We start from the raw sequence: 18730 nt of genomic DNA on the forward strand, positions 1-18730 counted from the left end.
TGTGTTTGTGTGCGTTGGTGGCTCTGTGAATGTGTTAAAAGCTTATCAATGGAGAGGTGGTTTGTGTTGCTTCAACAGGAACTTGTAAATTTTGTTGTAGTCACCTGTTTTATATCGGCGAAAATTGAGAAGTTCTATGAAACTTTAACAACAGACTATATGTTTTTGCTGAACCAAAGTACAGCTTGTGGCTTTGCAGAGCAATGCCACACTGAAACTGGTCTAGTTCTCATAGGAAGAATGAGATATGAATACAAATAGTCAGCCTGTTGAGAAGGTGAAATTGAGGTAGTCTTTTATGTGTTTAATAGCAAGATGGAGCAAACAAAGGTTCAAACAAAGGTGAACATCATTTTTGCTATGTGTCCACGAAAACAACACCTCGACAAGGCTGTTAAAACAGCCATTTTAATTCTTAATGAGGAATTTAGAAATTATGTTCCTGTGGCGGTTGATAAAGTAGCTCTCAGTGACAAACATGAAACTAAAAGCTATGTTTTAGAATAGAATAGAATAGAATAATCCTTTAATTGTCCCACAAGGGGAAATTTGGTTCTAACAGCAGCCAAAAAGACACATATACAAACAAACAAACAAACAGTACACAGGACACAGAACAGAAACATATACAATTTTTCTTACATATTTACATTAAGGACAATGGTTACTATATACAGAGAGTACTGTACAGTTATTAAATTAAATAAAAATAACTACAGATAAGAGCCAAACCAGGTTGTAGTGCGAATCGGTTGATTAACTTACTGCAGTTACAGTGATGTAAACATCTATGATTGTTGGGAGCAGTTCTGATTGTACAGTCTGACAGCTGCAGGGAGGAAGGACCTGTGGAAACGCTCCTTCATGCATCTAGGATGCAGCAGTCTGTCAGTGAAGGAGCTCTGCAGTTCAGCAACATTTACATGCATGGGGTGGGAGACTCTATCCATCAGAGATGTTATTTTGGCCAGAGTCCTTCTGTCTCCCACCACCTGCACTGGGTCCAGGATGCATCCCAGAACAGAGCTGGCCTTCCTGATGAGTTTATCCAACCTCTTCCTCTCAGCTGCCGATAAACTGCTGCTCCAACATACCACACTGTAAAAAATGACAGATGCCACCACAGAGTTATAGAAGGTCTTTAAAAGCGCTCCCTGTACTCCAAATGACCCCAGCCACCTCAGCAGGTAGAGTCTGCTCTGACCCTTCCTGTAAAGAGCATCAGTGTTGTGGCTCCAGTCCAGTTTATTATTCAGGTGAACACCCAGGTACCCATAAGAGTCTACTATCTCAATCTCCACTCCCTGGATGTTCACCGGTGTCAGTGTGGTGGGTCTGCGTCTCCGGAAGTCCACCATCAACTCCTTGGTTTTCCCAGCGTTGATCAGCAGGTGGTTCTGCTGACACCAGTCAACAAAGTCCAGAGTCCACTGTCTGTACTCTGAGTCGTCCTCACCTGTGATGAGGCCGACTATGGCAGAGTCGTCAGAGAACTTCTGTAGGTGGCAGCGTGGGGAGTTGATGGAGAAGTCTGCAGTGTAGAGGGTGAAGAGAAACGGTGCCAGCACAGTTCCCTGTGGGGCCCCCGTACTGCAGACCAGCGTGTCAGAGACACAGCCCTGTGACCTCACATACTGTGGACGTTCTGTGAGGTAGTCCAGTATCCACTGGGACATGTGGTGGTCCACTCCCGATAGCTCCAGCTTGTCTCTCAGAAGTCGTGGCTGGATGGTGTTAAAAGCACTGGAGAAATCAAAGAACATGATCCTCACAGTGCTTCCAGGCTTCTCCAGGTGAGTCAGAGCTCGGTGCAGGAGGTAGATGATGGCGTCCTCCACCCCAATGCCAGGCTGGTAAGCAAACTGCAGCAGATCCAATGAAGACCTCACCAGGGGGCGCAGATGGTTTAGAACCAACCTCTCGAGGGTCTTCATCAGATGTGATGTCAGAGCTACCGGCCTGTAGCTGCTGATGTCCTTGGGATGGGAGGTCTTTGGTACCGATACCACACAGGAGATCTTCCACAGCTGTGGTACTTTCCCCAGTGACAGGCTCAGGTTGAACAGATAACCTAGGATGCCACACAGTTCATCTGCGCAGCACCTTTTCTCTGGTACTGTATTCTAAAACTAGACAGGAAGGTTCTGTTTCTTCAAGGTCAATTATAAAAGCTCTGAATGCTAGCATTGGGAACTCTGAATGATCTGTTTTTACAGTAAAACGCCAGGTGATTTCATAGCTGACTGTAATGCTTTTAATAAGAAACAAAATACTGCTAAGTCTATGGGATTGATGGTAATGTCAGACACCCATGGTAGAAAGTAGTTTCATTTGTTCACCTTAGGCTATCTCTGTTAACATAATGACTGATCTAGTGCAGGAAAAACTAGCCTCAGGTCAAGTGCTGGTGAAGGTGCTTTCAGAGGCACCTCAAAAAGGAATGCCTCCATGGCTAAGTAAAATTTCAGTATGGACCAAAGACAAGTAATTAAAGCCATGCAGCAACATATTAAACACTAACCTTGTGTTGTGGATGAAGTTATTTTCACAATCAAGCCTCCATCACCATGGCAAGATCAAAAAGATGGTCTACAATCGTGTAGACAAGACCATTAGGCAAGAAAGTTGGTTAGAAGGTGACAACTGTTGGTGTGATTATTCAGAAATTGTAGAAATATTAAATAACCATCAGTTGCTCTCTGTTTGTTGCTCAACACAAGATCTTGCCTCATGGGGTGAGGATGATCATGAGAAAGGTGGTCGATCAGACTAAAAGCACACAAGAGGAGCTTGGTAATAATCTCAAGGCAGCTGGGACCACAAACACTAAGTACACCTTCTGTAAAACAGAATGCTGTGATGGACTGAAGTGCCTGTGAACTTCTAAATTATTTAGCAAAGTTATTTTGGTCAGATGAAACCGAAATCAAGCTCTTTGGCATCAACTTAAGCCGCCCTTTTGGAGAAAGAGAAATGGTGAGTATGAGCTAAAAAACACACCATCCCCACGGTTAAGCACGGAGGTGGAAACATTATTCTTTGGTGCTGTCTCCAGACATCAGTCCAATAAAATAAATAAATAAATAAATAAAAATCTGTGGAGGGAGATGAGACCTGGAGGCTTCACAGAGTTTTTATAAAGAGGGGATCAAATAATTATTTGCCTCACTATATTTAGTAAGAAAAATTTATTTATTTTCTAAATTCAACAGAGCTCTTTTGGGACAATGTCATGTCAGAAAGGACCAAAAACTATCAGGAATTAAGGAAATTATGTAGCCAAAACCAATACTAACTATTAGAGATGGACCGATCTGATATTACTTATCAGTATCGGTCTGATACTGACGTAAATTACTGGATCGGATATCGGCGAGAAATAAAAAATGTAATCGATCCATTAAATATCAAAAAGCACCTCACAAAACTTGCGACAAGGCGTAACTCGGCTCATAACCGTAGCATGTCGGAGCAGTATGCGTCACCTGATAGAGCGGCTGTGTGTATTTGGAGCCTCGCTAGCAAACGAGCATTTCATCTCCGAGGAAGTTATCCCAGAGAGAAGTAAAGCAAGTGTGTAAGTTCATCTCTGAATGTTTGTAAAGCATTCCCACGTTAAGCTTAACAACCGATATATGGAGCGAGTGCCTCTTCTTGCTGCTACTTCAATCGTGAAACTGCTTAATGATCAGCTGATCGGCTTTTCTGTCGCGAGTCAGTCTCTCTTCTTTGTTTTTGGCCCACTTTGCACCAGAAAGAGGAAACCAGCGGCTGAACAACAGCAGCACGTTTAAGCTTGATAAGCTGTTGTTAGAATTTATTTAATATTACTTTCTACACCAGGATCCTTTTCTATGTAGCTGACGGCTGGTAACTGTGCAGGGGCGGATCTAGCAAAGTTTAGCCAGGGGGGCCGATAGGGCATGAACAGGGAAAAGGGGGCACATACTTTTCTTTCTTATTCTCATTTAAAATGCCTAGCTTTTAATAAATAATTACCTGAATCTTACACCCAAAGTTTTAATCTGATGTAAAATGTATAGAAGTCCATTATTGTATATAGTAACTGTTAAATCTAATCTAACCTAGTAAGCTATAGTACTTTTTCCTTTGGGAAAGTACCATTTGTGAATTCTGCAATTCTGTTGAAGAAAGATGTTGAATCTATTTAATTATTCTTGAAAAATAATTTATTTCTGTGCATTTTTTTTCACCCTGCATCAAATTTAAGTTGATTAGATCGATTAAGCATCATGAGGTGGAGGGTGGGGGTGGTTCCCTATTTTTTTTGGGGGGGGGGAGTTTGCAATCCTATTAGTTAGGTTGCTTAATATTTCTGCTAAGTACTCTTTAAAATGCCAGAATAGGAAGGATTGAGTAGGTTTAAGTTTATTAGATTGATCAGTGTTGCTGAGCTATGAAATATTTTGGGTGCAGTGTATTTTTTACATACAGGTATAACAGAATAGCTTTAGTGTTGTTGTTTATTTAAACTTGAGGATGAACTTATACAAAATGCAGCAAGATATTAAAAAAAACAGTTTTATTGATTAAAAAACACACTATATCGGATTCATATCGATATCGGCAGATATCCAAATTTATGATATCGGTATCAGTATCAGACATAAAAAAGTGGTATGTGCCATCTCTACTAACTATCAAGGTATAACTAATGAAGTGGCTGGTGAGAGTACATACTCATAATTTTCTCACATTTTATAGGTCAAGTCATGAAAAAAAGAAACCTGGGGTGTATTTTGCAGTCTTAACAGAAGCCGCTTTTGTACATTAGCACTTAATAGGATTTAGGTACTGCACAACTGTTTTTTAGTGAAGTTGCAGCTTTAACCAGCAGCTTCTTTTCAAACTTCTCCCCGGGAGCCAAATTTCAGCCCTCCCCTACTCTCATCTTACGTCTAAACCCAGCAGCTTGTGATTGTAGCACGTCACGGAACCTTCGCCGAATACGTACTGTGGACTATTATACGGAAATGCTCACTATTGTCCGTAGGATGCAAAGCCACTATTGATCTCAGTCTGTCTATTGCTCCTGCACCCTCCCTCTCCCACTCGCTCCCCATCACAGACACACACATACACTCACACACTCACTCACGCTTCCTACCTCCCATCAGCATCCCTGGGCTTTCTTGGACTGCAGCAGAGAAACCGCTGCATCGAAGAAGACAAGAGGAGAAAAAAAATAGAAAAAAGAAAAAAGAAAGAAAGAATTAATCTAGGCTCGTTGCTCACTACCTCCGTGGCCGTGTAGAGACGCAAATCAAGGAACGGACACTTCAGAGTCTTCGAGTTCGGTTCGATGCACTAGAAATTGTAAGCATTTATTTATTTGTCTCACTCAATATCAGCAACTATAAGTTCATCTCATCCATCACCCACGCTTTAGTCTGGATTGTATAACTGTAATTAAATGCAACGGTAAGAGGAAATTTCGTATTCACCTGCTGCTTAAAAAAATTGCAGTAGAAAAAATAAAATGCTCCGCGCTCATGATTGACGGGAAAGTTGGGCAACTTTCGAAGTCGCCCAGCGCGAGCATCTTAAGCTGTGCTTAGAATTAGAAATCCACACCACAGAACTGTGTTTGATCAGAGTAGCTCCTCATTTTCTTGATGATCAGAGCAGATTCTGAGGCGTGTGTCAGCTTTTGCCTGCTGCCAAAGTTTTATTGATTATTATTATTATTTTTAAATATCTTTTTATGTCTAGCCTTTTTTCCATCTTGGAGCAATGCAGCGACTTTTTGCTATGCGTGTGTGTGTCCATGGAAAGGGTGATGGGTAGGGGGTGCTACCATCCTGACGCGATCATTGGTCATAGAAAAAGCGAGTCGGTGCACGCACGGCGAGGCAACCCCGAGCTTCCCCCTCCGCTTAGCGCGCACGAGCAGCCGGAGTGAAATCTGCAGTAACATGCGCACAGAGAGAGAGAGGGAGAGGACGAGGGGAGGGGGGGGGGGGGGGGGGGGGAGATAGGTTCATCCATTAATCAGGAGTCAGTGCTCGATGCGGTGTGAGGAGAGCCATCTAACTGTACAGCGTAGTGCGACGTCGTCTCGCAAGGGAGCATTGAAAGGACTGCCCAAAATCTAATTATGGGACGCCACTTGCGTCAGAGGGCCGCGCGGTGATTGATGTTCCTTCCCGCTCGTGCTCTGCGCTATACTCACCCGGTGGCGCCGCCGCGTAGAAGCCGCAGTAGTAAAAACGCTGCAAGTGGAACAAAGAGGAAAGTGACAGATGACTTTTGCATAAAGCTTTCCCAAACTTCCCCATTCATCCTTCTGGAAATTGTGACCAGGTGTTCGCTTCGAGGCAGTTCTCTTGACCGGATAAATGTTCCATTTGAATAGATATTTGTCAAACACCCAAATCAGTAAATTGATGTTTGCCTTAGGCCCGTGTGCCTCCGTGTTTGGTTTAGCACGCGAGATGGCAATGAAAACATCCATTCATCTATTCACATTAGTCGTTTCTTCTTCTTTGTTAATCTCAATTTTCATCTCTGTTTGAGGACAGTACGCACAAAGGAGGGTTTGGCTAGCATGTCTGAGGCACACGTCACACAGATGGTGGGGGCAGAAAGTCAGGATACAATCTGTCAGGCGGTCACCAGCCTGTAGAGAGCAGGGCAGGTAACATCACGCGATTCATGTGGACATAAGTGAAGAATTTCTCTCTCAATCCATTGTGTGCAGTTATTTAGTAGCACTTTATGACTATGTCTTCTTTTAACTGGATTCAGTGTTCAGTATGCCAACAAAGGTGGGAGAGTCCTTTGTAAAATTCACTTCATTTGCTGAGATCAGCGATGTGAAGCCACCTTCATGTCTAATGCTTCAGCAGCTCACTGTTTTACTGTGTGGAGGTTAATTGAAATCATAATGAGTTAAAATGTTTCCACCTGACCGAATGTTTTCTAGTATCCCTGGCCTAATTAATGTGTCACTTATAGGACAATGAATTTGTTTCATATAGGACAAGAAGGTACAACAGCGAGATACCAGGAAGAACTGGAGTGACTATAGAGATCTGACTTTATTCAGAAGCTGAGCTGAACAAACACACTCACACCCGGTCTGTTGCTTTGAACTTCACTGGCTGGTTGAAAGTGAATATTTAAGTTGGAAATTTTTTCTGAGAGGCACTGTGCAATTTGCTGAGAACAAAATGATGCAACAGCAGTCATCATCCACCCACTGAGGGCTGGATTCAAAAATCCCACTAAAAAGTTAAAGGATGTTCCAGTGTCCCCTTTTTTGAACAGCATAAGGAGAGAGACAAACAAATACAAAGGGGTGGATTCTGACATGTTGACAAAGCCTAAAAATACAGAAAGTTCAACTGAGCATTGCACTGATCATGACAACTGACACACACGATTCAGACTTCTACAGAGGGACCTCTACAGCAGCTGGCCAAGCTCCAGCAGTCAGTAAACCTTCACAACTGTCAAATGGCCTTTTGGGATTCTGATCAAAGGAGTCAAGTGGGGTTTGCTTGTAAGTTTTTAGTTATTTCCACTCCCTCTGTGTTCTGTGGAAAATACTCATTTGTGGCCTCTAAAATTTGCTATGTAGTGGTTTGATCACACTGCATCTTTTGTGTCAATTTTAGGGAAAACTACAATGGAGAGGTATCCCTCTAACCTTTTATTAGAAAACAACCAGGTGTTAAATATACACATAGATAAGAGGTGTGCTAGAACAGGGCGTAATGTTTCATCATTTTCTGAGATCAATAGGGATCGAAACGTTTTATACCTTCTTCTTTTTTTGCTTTGGCGACAGTTGTGAGGTTTTCTTCAGGCTTTGCTACACCTTTCATGCAATACAGTTACAGTACTGTTAATGCTTCTAAAGTATGTAGTTTTTAGATGTCTCAGTGAGTCAGGAAAATGTTACTGAGTGTAGAAAATAGAACAGTCTTCTATAGAAAGCACATTCTCTTGTTACATTTTTGTCCTGCTAATTTTAATAATATTCGGGAGAATTACCAACTCTGGTCAGTGCTTTAAAATTTTTACTCTCTGTCTCCTACAGGCAGCAAATCCAAATTCAAGGCTTACTTTACCTACCCATCGTACCACTATAAAAGTACTCATATTGCATGTCTACATGTGGAACCACATGGGAGGTTCTGTATTATTTCTGTCAAAACTTAAACTTCTCTTGTGTAGCATCTGCAGAGCTTGGCATGTAATTTTATTCACATGATGTGCATGAACAAATGTTCACTGCAGCCATCTGTGGGCACCGTAGAGAGCCTGTAGGGCTTTGCACATACCGCTTACACTCACATATTGTCAACCAGCATGTCGCATGCACTCACTGGATCTTATGCTCCTGAGTTGGCATGCTTTGTGTTGCTGATTTTGATATTATCAACATTGAATTATAGTTTCAAATTGAATAATATACTGCGCAAAATTGCTTCTTCCTTTTACCTTGTGTCATAAGAATATGTCTTACTGAGTCTCATAGCAAGCACCTCCAAAGTGGATCTGTGTGTGCTTGCAGGCATCTAGTGTTTTCGTGTGTGTGTTTGCCAGTGATTAATGAATGTTTTTGGATGGCGTCAGCGGGCCATGACAGCTCGACTGCAAGGAAATCATTTCTTCACCCTCCGCGGACTGCTGATTCAGAACTTGCAGGAATTTTGCTGATTGCTAAAATCACAACATGAGGGTTGTTGTAATAATAACCCCAATAACTGCGTCACAGCAGAAGGCATGGGGAGTCGCCATCAGAAAGAAAATAGAAGTGGCCATAAACGATATTAGCTGTTTATTGGAGGAAATGCCAAGGTTGTTGGTTGAAGTGTGGTGACTTATTGTATAACCGTAGGTAATTTCTGACATCAGCAATATGTGTATGTGAGGAAATGGATTAAAGATTGCTTCAAAAAGAGACTGGACATTTGGACTGGACTTTTAAGAATTATCTCTGCAGCCCAAACTATATTGAAAGACTTCTAAATGTCAGCATTAATGGCCATTTGCATAAGGAGGAGAACGGTTAGCCTATCATGAATAATGAAATGTCAACAGAAGAGGCATGTCTTTCATATTCTGCATTACCATCAAGATGATGACTTTGAAATTCTTGGCGCACTTGGATAAGCGAGATGAGAGATGGAAGAGGGAAAGAGAGGGAGAAAAATGGAGGAGGTGAAGATAGATTGAGAGCCAGAGCGAAAGGAAAGTAGAGATTAGCATGGAGACCAGGGATTACACGCAGACCCGGGTGACTGTTATACAACATTATCCATTTCCCTCTTTTATAAAAAGTTCTCTGAGCATTGCTGGACAGTTAGTTGATTGGCTATTTTCTTCCTGACCATTTGGTGCGGAAACTCTCAGAGCATATCATGAGGTTTATCACACATTTCGACCTTTAGTCAGAGGCATCAAGTGCTCAGTTTGGAGGAGCAGTGTGGTTAGAAATGAGGGGAAGTTTGGAAGGAGGAATGTGCTTCTGTACTCACAGTGGTATGCTGAATGGAAGCTCTTTTGTGCATTATAAAAGGACAGAATGTCATAGTTGACCAATAATGTTTGATGTATACTGTAAATCCGAGTGTTATATACTATATACTATCTTGTTTGATTTATATAGGGCTCTTATATAAATAACTAAATATGTAGTTATTTATTTATTAAACAGGATGCTAAGGTCTGACAAGATAATCTACATAATCTGTTTCAAACTACATTGTGATCTGCCCTTAGATATTTCTAGTTATGTAGTTTTGTAATTTTGAAATATATCCTGCATCTACTACTTCAGTAGCTAGGTACATTAGTTTAGCTTGCCACTATCCTTTACCTCAGAAGTCAAATGTTGGAGCTGGGAACAACGTCAAACCCGAGTTAGCTGTGTTCCAATAATAATAGTAAGAAAAAAAGCCAATGTTTTGTTTTGCTTGCATTACCAAGAGTACAATGCAATATTTGTTTTTTGTGCTCAAAAAGAATGCTTCAGCAAGTTTATGGATAGAACCTGTCCAGTGCTCTGTATGTGGTGTGTTAAGCAAGTTACTAATACACACCAGTGGTAGTACAGTGTTTTGGTGGTAAGACCAACTTAATGGGGGCTTCTAGCTGAAAATTCTGACTGTGAATTTGGAATTTCCTGCTTCCCACCTCAAATGGGACAAATTACATTTACAAAAGTTCTCTCCAAACACTAAAAATACATTGCTGATCCAGAGAATAATGGATGTTTGGCCCAAACCAAATCGACATCTATAGGTTTATGCGCCCATGGCCTTGAATGACTATGTTGACTCAGGTTGAGTCTGGGTGCCTCATCTCAGCCAAAGGTGCACACAGTATGAACTAGGTGATAGGTATGTTGGGACATTGAGTCCACATCTGGTCTACGTAATATTTGCCATAACACATGTCTACACAAAACAGTAACATACCTGAGCCTGAAACTGTGAGCACTGATTCATCAGATAGATTAGATATTCCAACATCTAACCTTGTAGAATTTTTCACTTTCCACTTCAGGTTGTAATCCATGTTTTTGTTTTTGTTTTTTTGTTGTTGTTTTTTTACTGTAGGACACATGGAACCAGTGTAAATTATGTCGTTGTCCTGTAGCCACAGAATTAGTGTTGTCTCTTTGGGAATTGTTGCCTGGGGTGGGGGTGGGGGGGTAGTGTGTCATCATCTGCCTGTGCACAAAGTTAGTTAGGGCACTTTCGCCACATCATTTGACTGCTGCATTGCACCAAAATCTGCTTTACGTCGTTGTGGAGCTCCGGCGCTTGTGTTCAAATGACAGAGTCCGACTGATGCTTTATCTAATGCTACAGAGCAAAGGTGGTAGAAGCACAATACATCAACCTGCCACGGTCAATAGGGTACTTCACCCAGTCTTAACACATCACTGTATGCTTTCCACCCAAAAGACTTCACACAGAAATGCAGAAGTGTGTTAAGGTTTTCATCTGCTCTTAGACAAAATCATTTCACATTACTGTGTGACTGCAATGTATTGTCTTACTGATATGCATACTAGAATCTACAAGGAAGTACTTACAATTTGCTTCTAATGCTTCTAATTAAAATAAAAAGAGTGTAGTCATAGATAAATTACTCTTTCAGGTTGTTTGCCATTACTAGTAATTTTGTTAAGTAGATGCCAGTGACTGCTCTTTTTCTTGAGGTCAGGATTGAAGTTAAGAAGAATAAAGCAGTATTTAATTTATCGAGGATTTATTTACCATTAAACAAACTCAGTCGACAAGCCTTCTTTCTCACATACCTGGCTTGTAAAACACCACTTGACCATTTGTTCAGTGTGGACTCCATGATTGCCTTGTCAGTAATATAGTGATGCTAAAATGGCTTTGGAATGGAAAGTGATGGCCCAGAGGCTTTCTCATGTTTCTCTTGCAGCAGTGTTTGCGTACAGTGACTGCTGGGTGCTCATATGGCTTGGCCTTGTGGGTTGACAGGTCTTCTGAAATGCCCCACCAGTGTCATAGCACAGAGTCCCCTAAGGAGAGTCAGTCATGCTAGCTGACATGTAATCCCAGCCTAGAAACATGAGCCAGAAACGAATCAACTTTGACATAAAACAGAGCGACAAAAGCCACATTTTCAAGGATGTATTGTTTTTGAATGCATAACAGAAAAACATATAGTTATGGATATCTTTTCAGAACAATAAAGTTTATTCTGACTTAACAAAAATGTAAACTGCATGTATAAAAACACAACACACAAAAACACAAATACAAAGCAAACCTGACATACAGAACAGAAAACAATGCAACAGACAGTGGTGCTGAAATGCAACATATTACTCAGCATTGTGAAATTATAATTCTAACATGTTAATGCCAACAAAACAAAACAGGCTTGAAAATACATTTTTGATCAATCAAATCACAGCGCCATGCAAAGAAAGTATCATTAATGCTCAAGATATACATTAATCAGCCACCGCATTAAAACCACTGACAGGTGGAGTGAATGAAATTGACAGTCTCATTACAGTGCAGTGTTCTGCAGTGGAAACCTTGAGCTCCTGGATTCATGTAGATGTGCCAAATTCCACTTTGTCATATCCACACCCACTGAAATATTGTGGCAAATCAAGCCCACACCCATATGGCAGTGAGACTCCTTAATGACAGTGGCCTCTGTAAGGAGGGCAGTGCATACCAGCAAACTGCGAAATCTGCTCATAAATGGCTTGAAGAACATCACAAAGAGCCCAAGGCAATTACCTGGTGTTCAAATTCCCCCAGATTTCAGTCCATCCATGACATCCATGATGGAAAAGGCCTGCTGCTAGTAGCCAAGATTCTGACACAAATCAGTTTTTAACAAGCCAATTATCAGATATTTTTTATATATCTGTCCCAAATTACAAATCCTGATTTATTTTGACGGTAAGAGTGACCAGTGAAAATTGGGCTTTTATCTTTTATAGTTTTTTAGATATTCATTCACATTCAATGCCTCTGGCCATTTTTCAAAAAAGAAAAAAAAAAAAAATCTTAAAAACAGTTTAATATATGAAAATAAACCTTCACATCACTCATTTTATATAGTCAAACTTTGGGCCATAGCATTTTTATGCAAATTCGAGATGTTTGAGCAATGCTGTATATAAATTTAATAAATTGTTTCACATTTTCTAAAATACGCAATATGGGCAAAAATCTTGAGTCACATTTCTTAAGCTTTGAGTTCAGATGTATAAAATTAAGCACCTATAGACAGGCAGACTGCATGGCTTTTGTTTCAAAAAGCTCACCGAATTTGATTGTGGGATGCTGCCACTGCAACAAGTTAGTTTGTGACATGTCTTGGAAATATTTAGGAATTACATCAACACAGGCATGAAGTAGCAGGTCATGTAAAGTCACCAAACACAGAGACATGCATAAATTCACCAACACTCAGCTGATTCACTCCAAAACTTTCTCTGGCATTAACATCAGCACAACAGCTGTGTGCTGGAAACTTCAACATATTACTTTCTATGGCCAAGCAAATCCTGTAGGTGTAATGTGTATGTGTCCCAGTACTTTGTCATTTAGTGTACGTGCAGGGACCACAAACACCTAGTTACACTTTTCTAGCCACTGATGTCAACACATCATGCTTCATGGGTTGGTCATTAATTATGTTTAGACTACTGTTGTCATGCCATCAACAAACTAATAATGTGTGAACAGATCATGTCCAAGAACTGAATACAAAGCACTGTACTGAGTGGTACAGTATACTCTAGAAGTACTTCAAGGGCCTGAGTTGTAATTAAATGAAACTCTGACAGCAAGCACACCATTATACCTACTGTATTGCTTATTTGTGCACTTGCTTGGACATTGGTTTCTTGATGCGCTCATACAAATAGCTTTTTTTCTCTATGTAGTTCAAACCATAAATAGGAGCATATTTCAGCCAGACTGAGAGTACAGCAGTAGTGTAGGTTTGGGATATTTTGTATTCAGGAATATCAGAGGATATTTCACTATCATAGAAAATTTGGCCAGTAAAACCTTTACTTTATATTTTATCCATAGCTTCTCTACTCACTAATAGTTATTTTATGCCAGTAGATTTATATTACAGCTATGTTTATGAGCATAACAGAACACATTTGACTCATGGTATGTAGAGTTTCTTTAAATCATCAATGCTACTTTCAGCTAACAACTTCAAAAATGCAAAATTTGGCCTCGGTGACTTTTTCTTCCTAGTACATCATTTTCATTTCATTAGTAGACTGCGCTTTCTGTCAACATCAGTGGGGAGTGTGGCTGTCTCGGTGTAAAAATGTTCTTTTGGAGTGTGCCAAGAAATACTGGAGGCAGGTATTTGTGACTGGCAGTCTTTAATCAAGCTAAACTTGCTTTTTTCTGTCTGTCCCTGCAGGTTTCCTCTCCTGAGTGGTTACTGGACTTTGAATCTTGCCAGTCTGAGATCAACTGTCTTCTCTTCAGCACTGTCTAGTTACTGCAATCCAATGGAATTAGACATCATTACTTAATTGCTAATCTTCTGGCAGTTGGCTGGTATTTCAGGGGTAATACATTAGCATAAATCTTGCTCTGTCTGGGAATAGAAGATAAAAAAAACAACTAAGTAACTTATATTTATTGCATCTGGTGGAATAAAAGTGCACTAAAGCTGAATTTAGTGCTTGTTACCCTCGTGCCAAGATGGAGGAAACGCATAACAACAGGACTTCCTTGGTCAAAGGTGCCAAGGACATCGCTAAGGAAGCCAAAAGGCAAGCTGCCAAAAATTTCAGCAAAGCTGTTGATCGAGCCTCTGATGAATACTCAACCCATCGCAGCTACAATCGTTTCCAAAATGAGGATGAAGAAGAGAACAACTACAACAGTTATACTCAACAAGATGGTCTTTATGCTGACAATGCAACCAATGAAGAGGACGGGGCCTCTAGTGATGCCACGGAGGGTCACGATGATGAAGATGAGATCTATGAGGGGGAGTACCAAGGAGTGCCTGCATACAATGATGGGAAGCCACGGGATGGTCAGGTGGCTCTGGGCCAGCCAGTGTCTGATAGCCTAAAGAGCCGCAAGGAACTAGAAAATGAGAGACAAGCAGATGAGGAAGAGCTCGCCCAGCAGTATGAGTTGATCATGCAGGAGTGTGGCCATGGGAGATTCCAGTGGCAGCTGTTCTTTGTTCTAGGTCTGGCACTCATGTCAGATGGAGTGGAGGTGTTTGTAGTGGGCTTTGTCCTGCCCAGCGCTGAGACAGACATGTGTGTTCCCAACTCTGGTGCTGGATGGCTTGGTAAGGTTTTTTTTTTTCTTTGAAAAAGATGTTATATTAAGAAAAATATTACCATTTTGGCATTATTCACTGAATGGTTTTGACGTCCAAAGAGTTTTCCTCAGTCTTCAAAGAAGTCTGCATTTTTACAAAGTTACATTGCAGAGTAAGAATATTACTGTTTTTCACCACTGATATCACCCTACCATCAATGAGGAACATGAAACAGAGTTACCATAAAATGGAGCTACTCAAATAAAATACATGTAAACCTTAAGGCTGAGCTTAAGTAACTACAAGAGCTGCTCAGCCATGGAAACCCATGCCATGAAGCTCCGGTCATGCAGTGTTTGTGCTCATGCTAATGCCAGAGGAGGTTTGGGACCATGCCGTTATTGAGTCAGCAGTGTTTTGAACAGTTGGGTTTACAGGAGCTCTGTTTACGTAGTCTGCCACTGTATGGCTGAGTTGCTGTAGGCGCTTCTCCTTACAGTTGATTGTGGAATATCTAATAGGGAAGAAATATCACGAGATAACTTGTTGCAATAGTGTCATCTTATTAGAGTACCACACTCAAATTTAGTGAGCTCTTTAGAACCATCAATTCTTTCACAAATGTTTGTAAAAGTAAACTGCATGGCTAGGAACTGGATTTTATACACCTATGGAAATGGGACTGAAAATACCTGAAATCAGAGATTAATGTTACCTGACTGTGGACTGGTGGAGGTGTTTTGAAAATAACAATTAAGAGCCAAACACCATTCAATGGAGTAGTCTGATATAGATGTGAACTTATCTATAAAACTTGACGTAGACTTTTGCGGGAAATCTATGTCCTAATTCACATAACCAGAAACTCCTTTTATCCCTATATCTTCCCATAACTCAAGTTGTTGTGGTATGTGTTGACCCGACATGTAGCTACATTTCTCAGGAGGTGCACATCAGGTGACGTAGAAGTTTGCGGTGGAGCTTAGCTCAGTGTGTGAGCAGGCGATGACATGGCTGCCAGAAAGCAGCAGGGGTTTGAGTCCTGCTTTCTTGTCCATCTATATTGTCTCTATTCGATATAGGGCAAATGTCAGTCAAATATTTTTTTAAAAAAGAAGGTCGCAGCATAGGGTTAAAATAGAGTTCGACATTCACGTTATGGCATTAGTTCTGACGATTCATCTGTTAATGTGACAGTCTTCAGAAGAGAGGTTTGTGAATTGCCAAGGAAAAGTTTTACATCATCAGTAAAATGCTTATCCTATAGTATTAATTTCTTTATTAATATCTTTTTAATATTTTTATTTTCTTGGATTGCTACTGCTACTGGCACAGTGAAGACAACAAGAAGTGAAGGGGAGAGTAGGCCACCGAGCTTGGTGCCCCTGTGCAGACTGAAGCTTTTGTCTTAACACATGCATTTGGAGAGCTTTGTAGTGTTTTGTTCCAGTTTATGAAGGAAGAACCAAAACCAAATTTGCACAGAATTGCAACTCTCTCGCTCTTTCTCACTTTTCTCCTACCCCTCCACACCTGTCAGCTCTGGCTATGCATATACTAGTGTGAATAATACTATAAATAAATAAAATGAAACAAAAAGATAAAGACAAACAAGAGGAACTTTATCAAAGTCCTCCTAGCAAAGAAAATGTGTTTAGTGTATGTCTAGTTCTCTGGCTATTAATCTTTATGCATACAATATACTTTTCACTGTTGTGTATAAAAACTGACTGGGCCATTCCGAGCCAATTAGAGATAGCTGTTAAATATCAGATTGCTATTCTAGAAGAACTTTTTATATCCATTTTTTAGTCAGATTGTTCAATTAAGTGACCAGGGTCCAGTTTTCATTATTCAACTTAACAAGTGTGTTTTTAGTCTTGTTTTACTCTTTTAGTTTGAAGTAAGATTCAGATTTTTTTTTTTTTAAGTGATTTTTATTGCACCATAGTTAAGCAACGGGGTTGAGTATATAGTTGTGCTAGTGGTAGTGTTTTGTACGGTGGCCCCTAGAGACAAAGCACGTACAAACTCCAAAGCACATGCAAACTCCAAAACACATGCAAACTCCAAAACACATGCAAACTCCAAAACACTTGCAAACTCCAAAACACATGCAAAATCTAAAACACTTGCAAACTTCAAAACACTTGCAAACTCCAAAACACTTGCAAACTCCAAAACACTTGCAAAATCTAAAACACTTGCAAACTTCAAAACACTTGCAAACTCCAAAACACTTGCAAACTCCAAAACACTTGCAAACTCCAAAACACATGCAAACTCCAAAACACAACGGAAGTGCTCCAGGACGCTAGGGGCAGTGTTGAGCTTTTGTTACCTAGTAACTACACAAGCCAGGAAGTACCAATGACCGGATTTGGGCTCTATCCCAATTCAGGGTCTGCAGCCTTAAAGGCCGCATTTTAAGGCCAAAGGCTGTCCCAATTCAAAGGCTGCTCGAAATGCGGCCCTCAAATGCGTCCTTAATTTCCCTGAATTTTAAGGATGGGTCGGTGTTGCCTTCATGGCCCAACATATCCCAGATTTCATAGCGCGGCGGTGGTGTGGATAATTTTGCCGAAAAAAAACGGAGGAAGCGGAGCCGCCAAAGAGTAAACTTTCAGAAGTAAGTACTGAATATTATGTCACTTATTTATGCGCAAATGTTTTTATAATGAAGAACATTAAAACATTACTGTTGGCCACATGTCAGCAAAGTTAAGTGACATTAGCGATGTTTGTACTAACTTGGGTTTAAAGCCTTTACTTTAAAATATACGCCGTTCAATAGTTGACTTTAATCTTACAGAGAATGTGATGATTTTATGGATAATTAAAGTCAGTCATATATCCACAAACACAACAAGCTGAAAGTCAGTGATGCTGCTCGGTTTGCAGTCCTGAATATGACGGCACAAGCAGGATTCACTGCACTGTTAATGTTAGCTATGTTATATTGCTGCCTCTGTTCGGTGGTGTCGAGCCAAACGGACTTTAACGTGTGTTTGAACGAGCTGACGGTTCACTCGTTAAGCTGAAAGAAAGATGCTTTAATCACAGGAGTCACACATGTGTCCACTGGACCATCTGGGAACTCTTCTTGTTTAGCACTCGTAATAACACAAACACTAAATCCTCCTTCTCTTGTGCTGTTTTGTAGCAGTGTGTACACCTGAGACTGTCACCTGTCTGTCTGTCCTGCACTCTCTCTCTGTTTCTTTCTCTCTGATTGTGGAATAAAAGTATGAACATGTGTTTATAAGTTACACTTGTGTTTGAATCCTGCAGCTTATCACACATTTGATTTCCATGTGTGACAACTGCAAGTGTCCAGAGTGAGGACAGACTGAGGGACCCACTGCTGCACATCATCTGTGAGGCTTTGCACCCCTGATGATCCACCAGGACAAACTCAGCAGTGTGTGAGGAAGAGGAGGAGGAAGAGCCAGCAGCAGCTGACAGATGGAGAGAATAGACAGACTGTTCCCTGTTTGTGAAGGACTGCTAGAAAAGTTTAACATCACTAATTGTCTGTCCTGAATCAGTCTTATTAGGTAATGTTCAAATAATGTGATCATCCCAGTGTTTTCAGTGTGGGAGAAAGTACTCAGGGCCTTCAAGTTACACACTATGAAAGGCAGCAACAAGTTTCATATTCAGAAACCTAAAGTATGTATCAGCAGCAGAATGGAGCTAAAGATAAATGTTTGTTTCAGTTCTATGAAGCTTTGAGTATTTTGGATCAGTAGCACTGCTGTGTTTGTTGCATCATATTGCTGTAACTGTTTATATGCTTTATATATTCTGAGGTAAGTTGATCTATAGTGTTACATCATATTCTATAAAGATGTTATGTGTTTGTATACTTTCTGCCCAGTTTGACCCATTTAGCAGAAGTCAGCCTGTTTAAGGCTCTGATATCTATTCTGTA

General features: G+C 40.6%; 1 protein-coding gene across 2 annotated transcripts in view; it reads left to right on the plus strand.

Moving 5' to 3' along the window:
* The first annotated feature begins 5168 nt into the window (after nucleotides 1-5168).
* LOC100694717 (synaptic vesicle glycoprotein 2C) overlaps nucleotides 5169-18730 on the plus strand; it is a 62827-nt gene continuing 49265 nt past the window's right edge. Inside the window, exons 1-2 of one of the 2 annotated variants that reach the window (XM_019360680.2) lie at nucleotides 5169-5337; nucleotides 13930-14823. In XM_019360680.2, the coding sequence (XP_019216225.1) occupies nucleotides 14217-14823 (607 nt within the window). In that variant the 5' untranslated portion in view covers nucleotides 5169-5337; nucleotides 13930-14216. Of the gene's footprint in view, nucleotides 5338-13929; nucleotides 14824-18730 lie in introns of those variants that run through there. The other variant, XM_025908998.1, reaches the window with a different exon arrangement.

Source organism: Oreochromis niloticus, linkage group LG7 (genome assembly GCF_001858045.2).
Source record: "Oreochromis niloticus isolate F11D_XX linkage group LG7, O_niloticus_UMD_NMBU, whole genome shotgun sequence".
Taxonomy (NCBI): Eukaryota; Metazoa; Chordata; class Actinopteri; order Cichliformes; family Cichlidae; genus Oreochromis; species Oreochromis niloticus.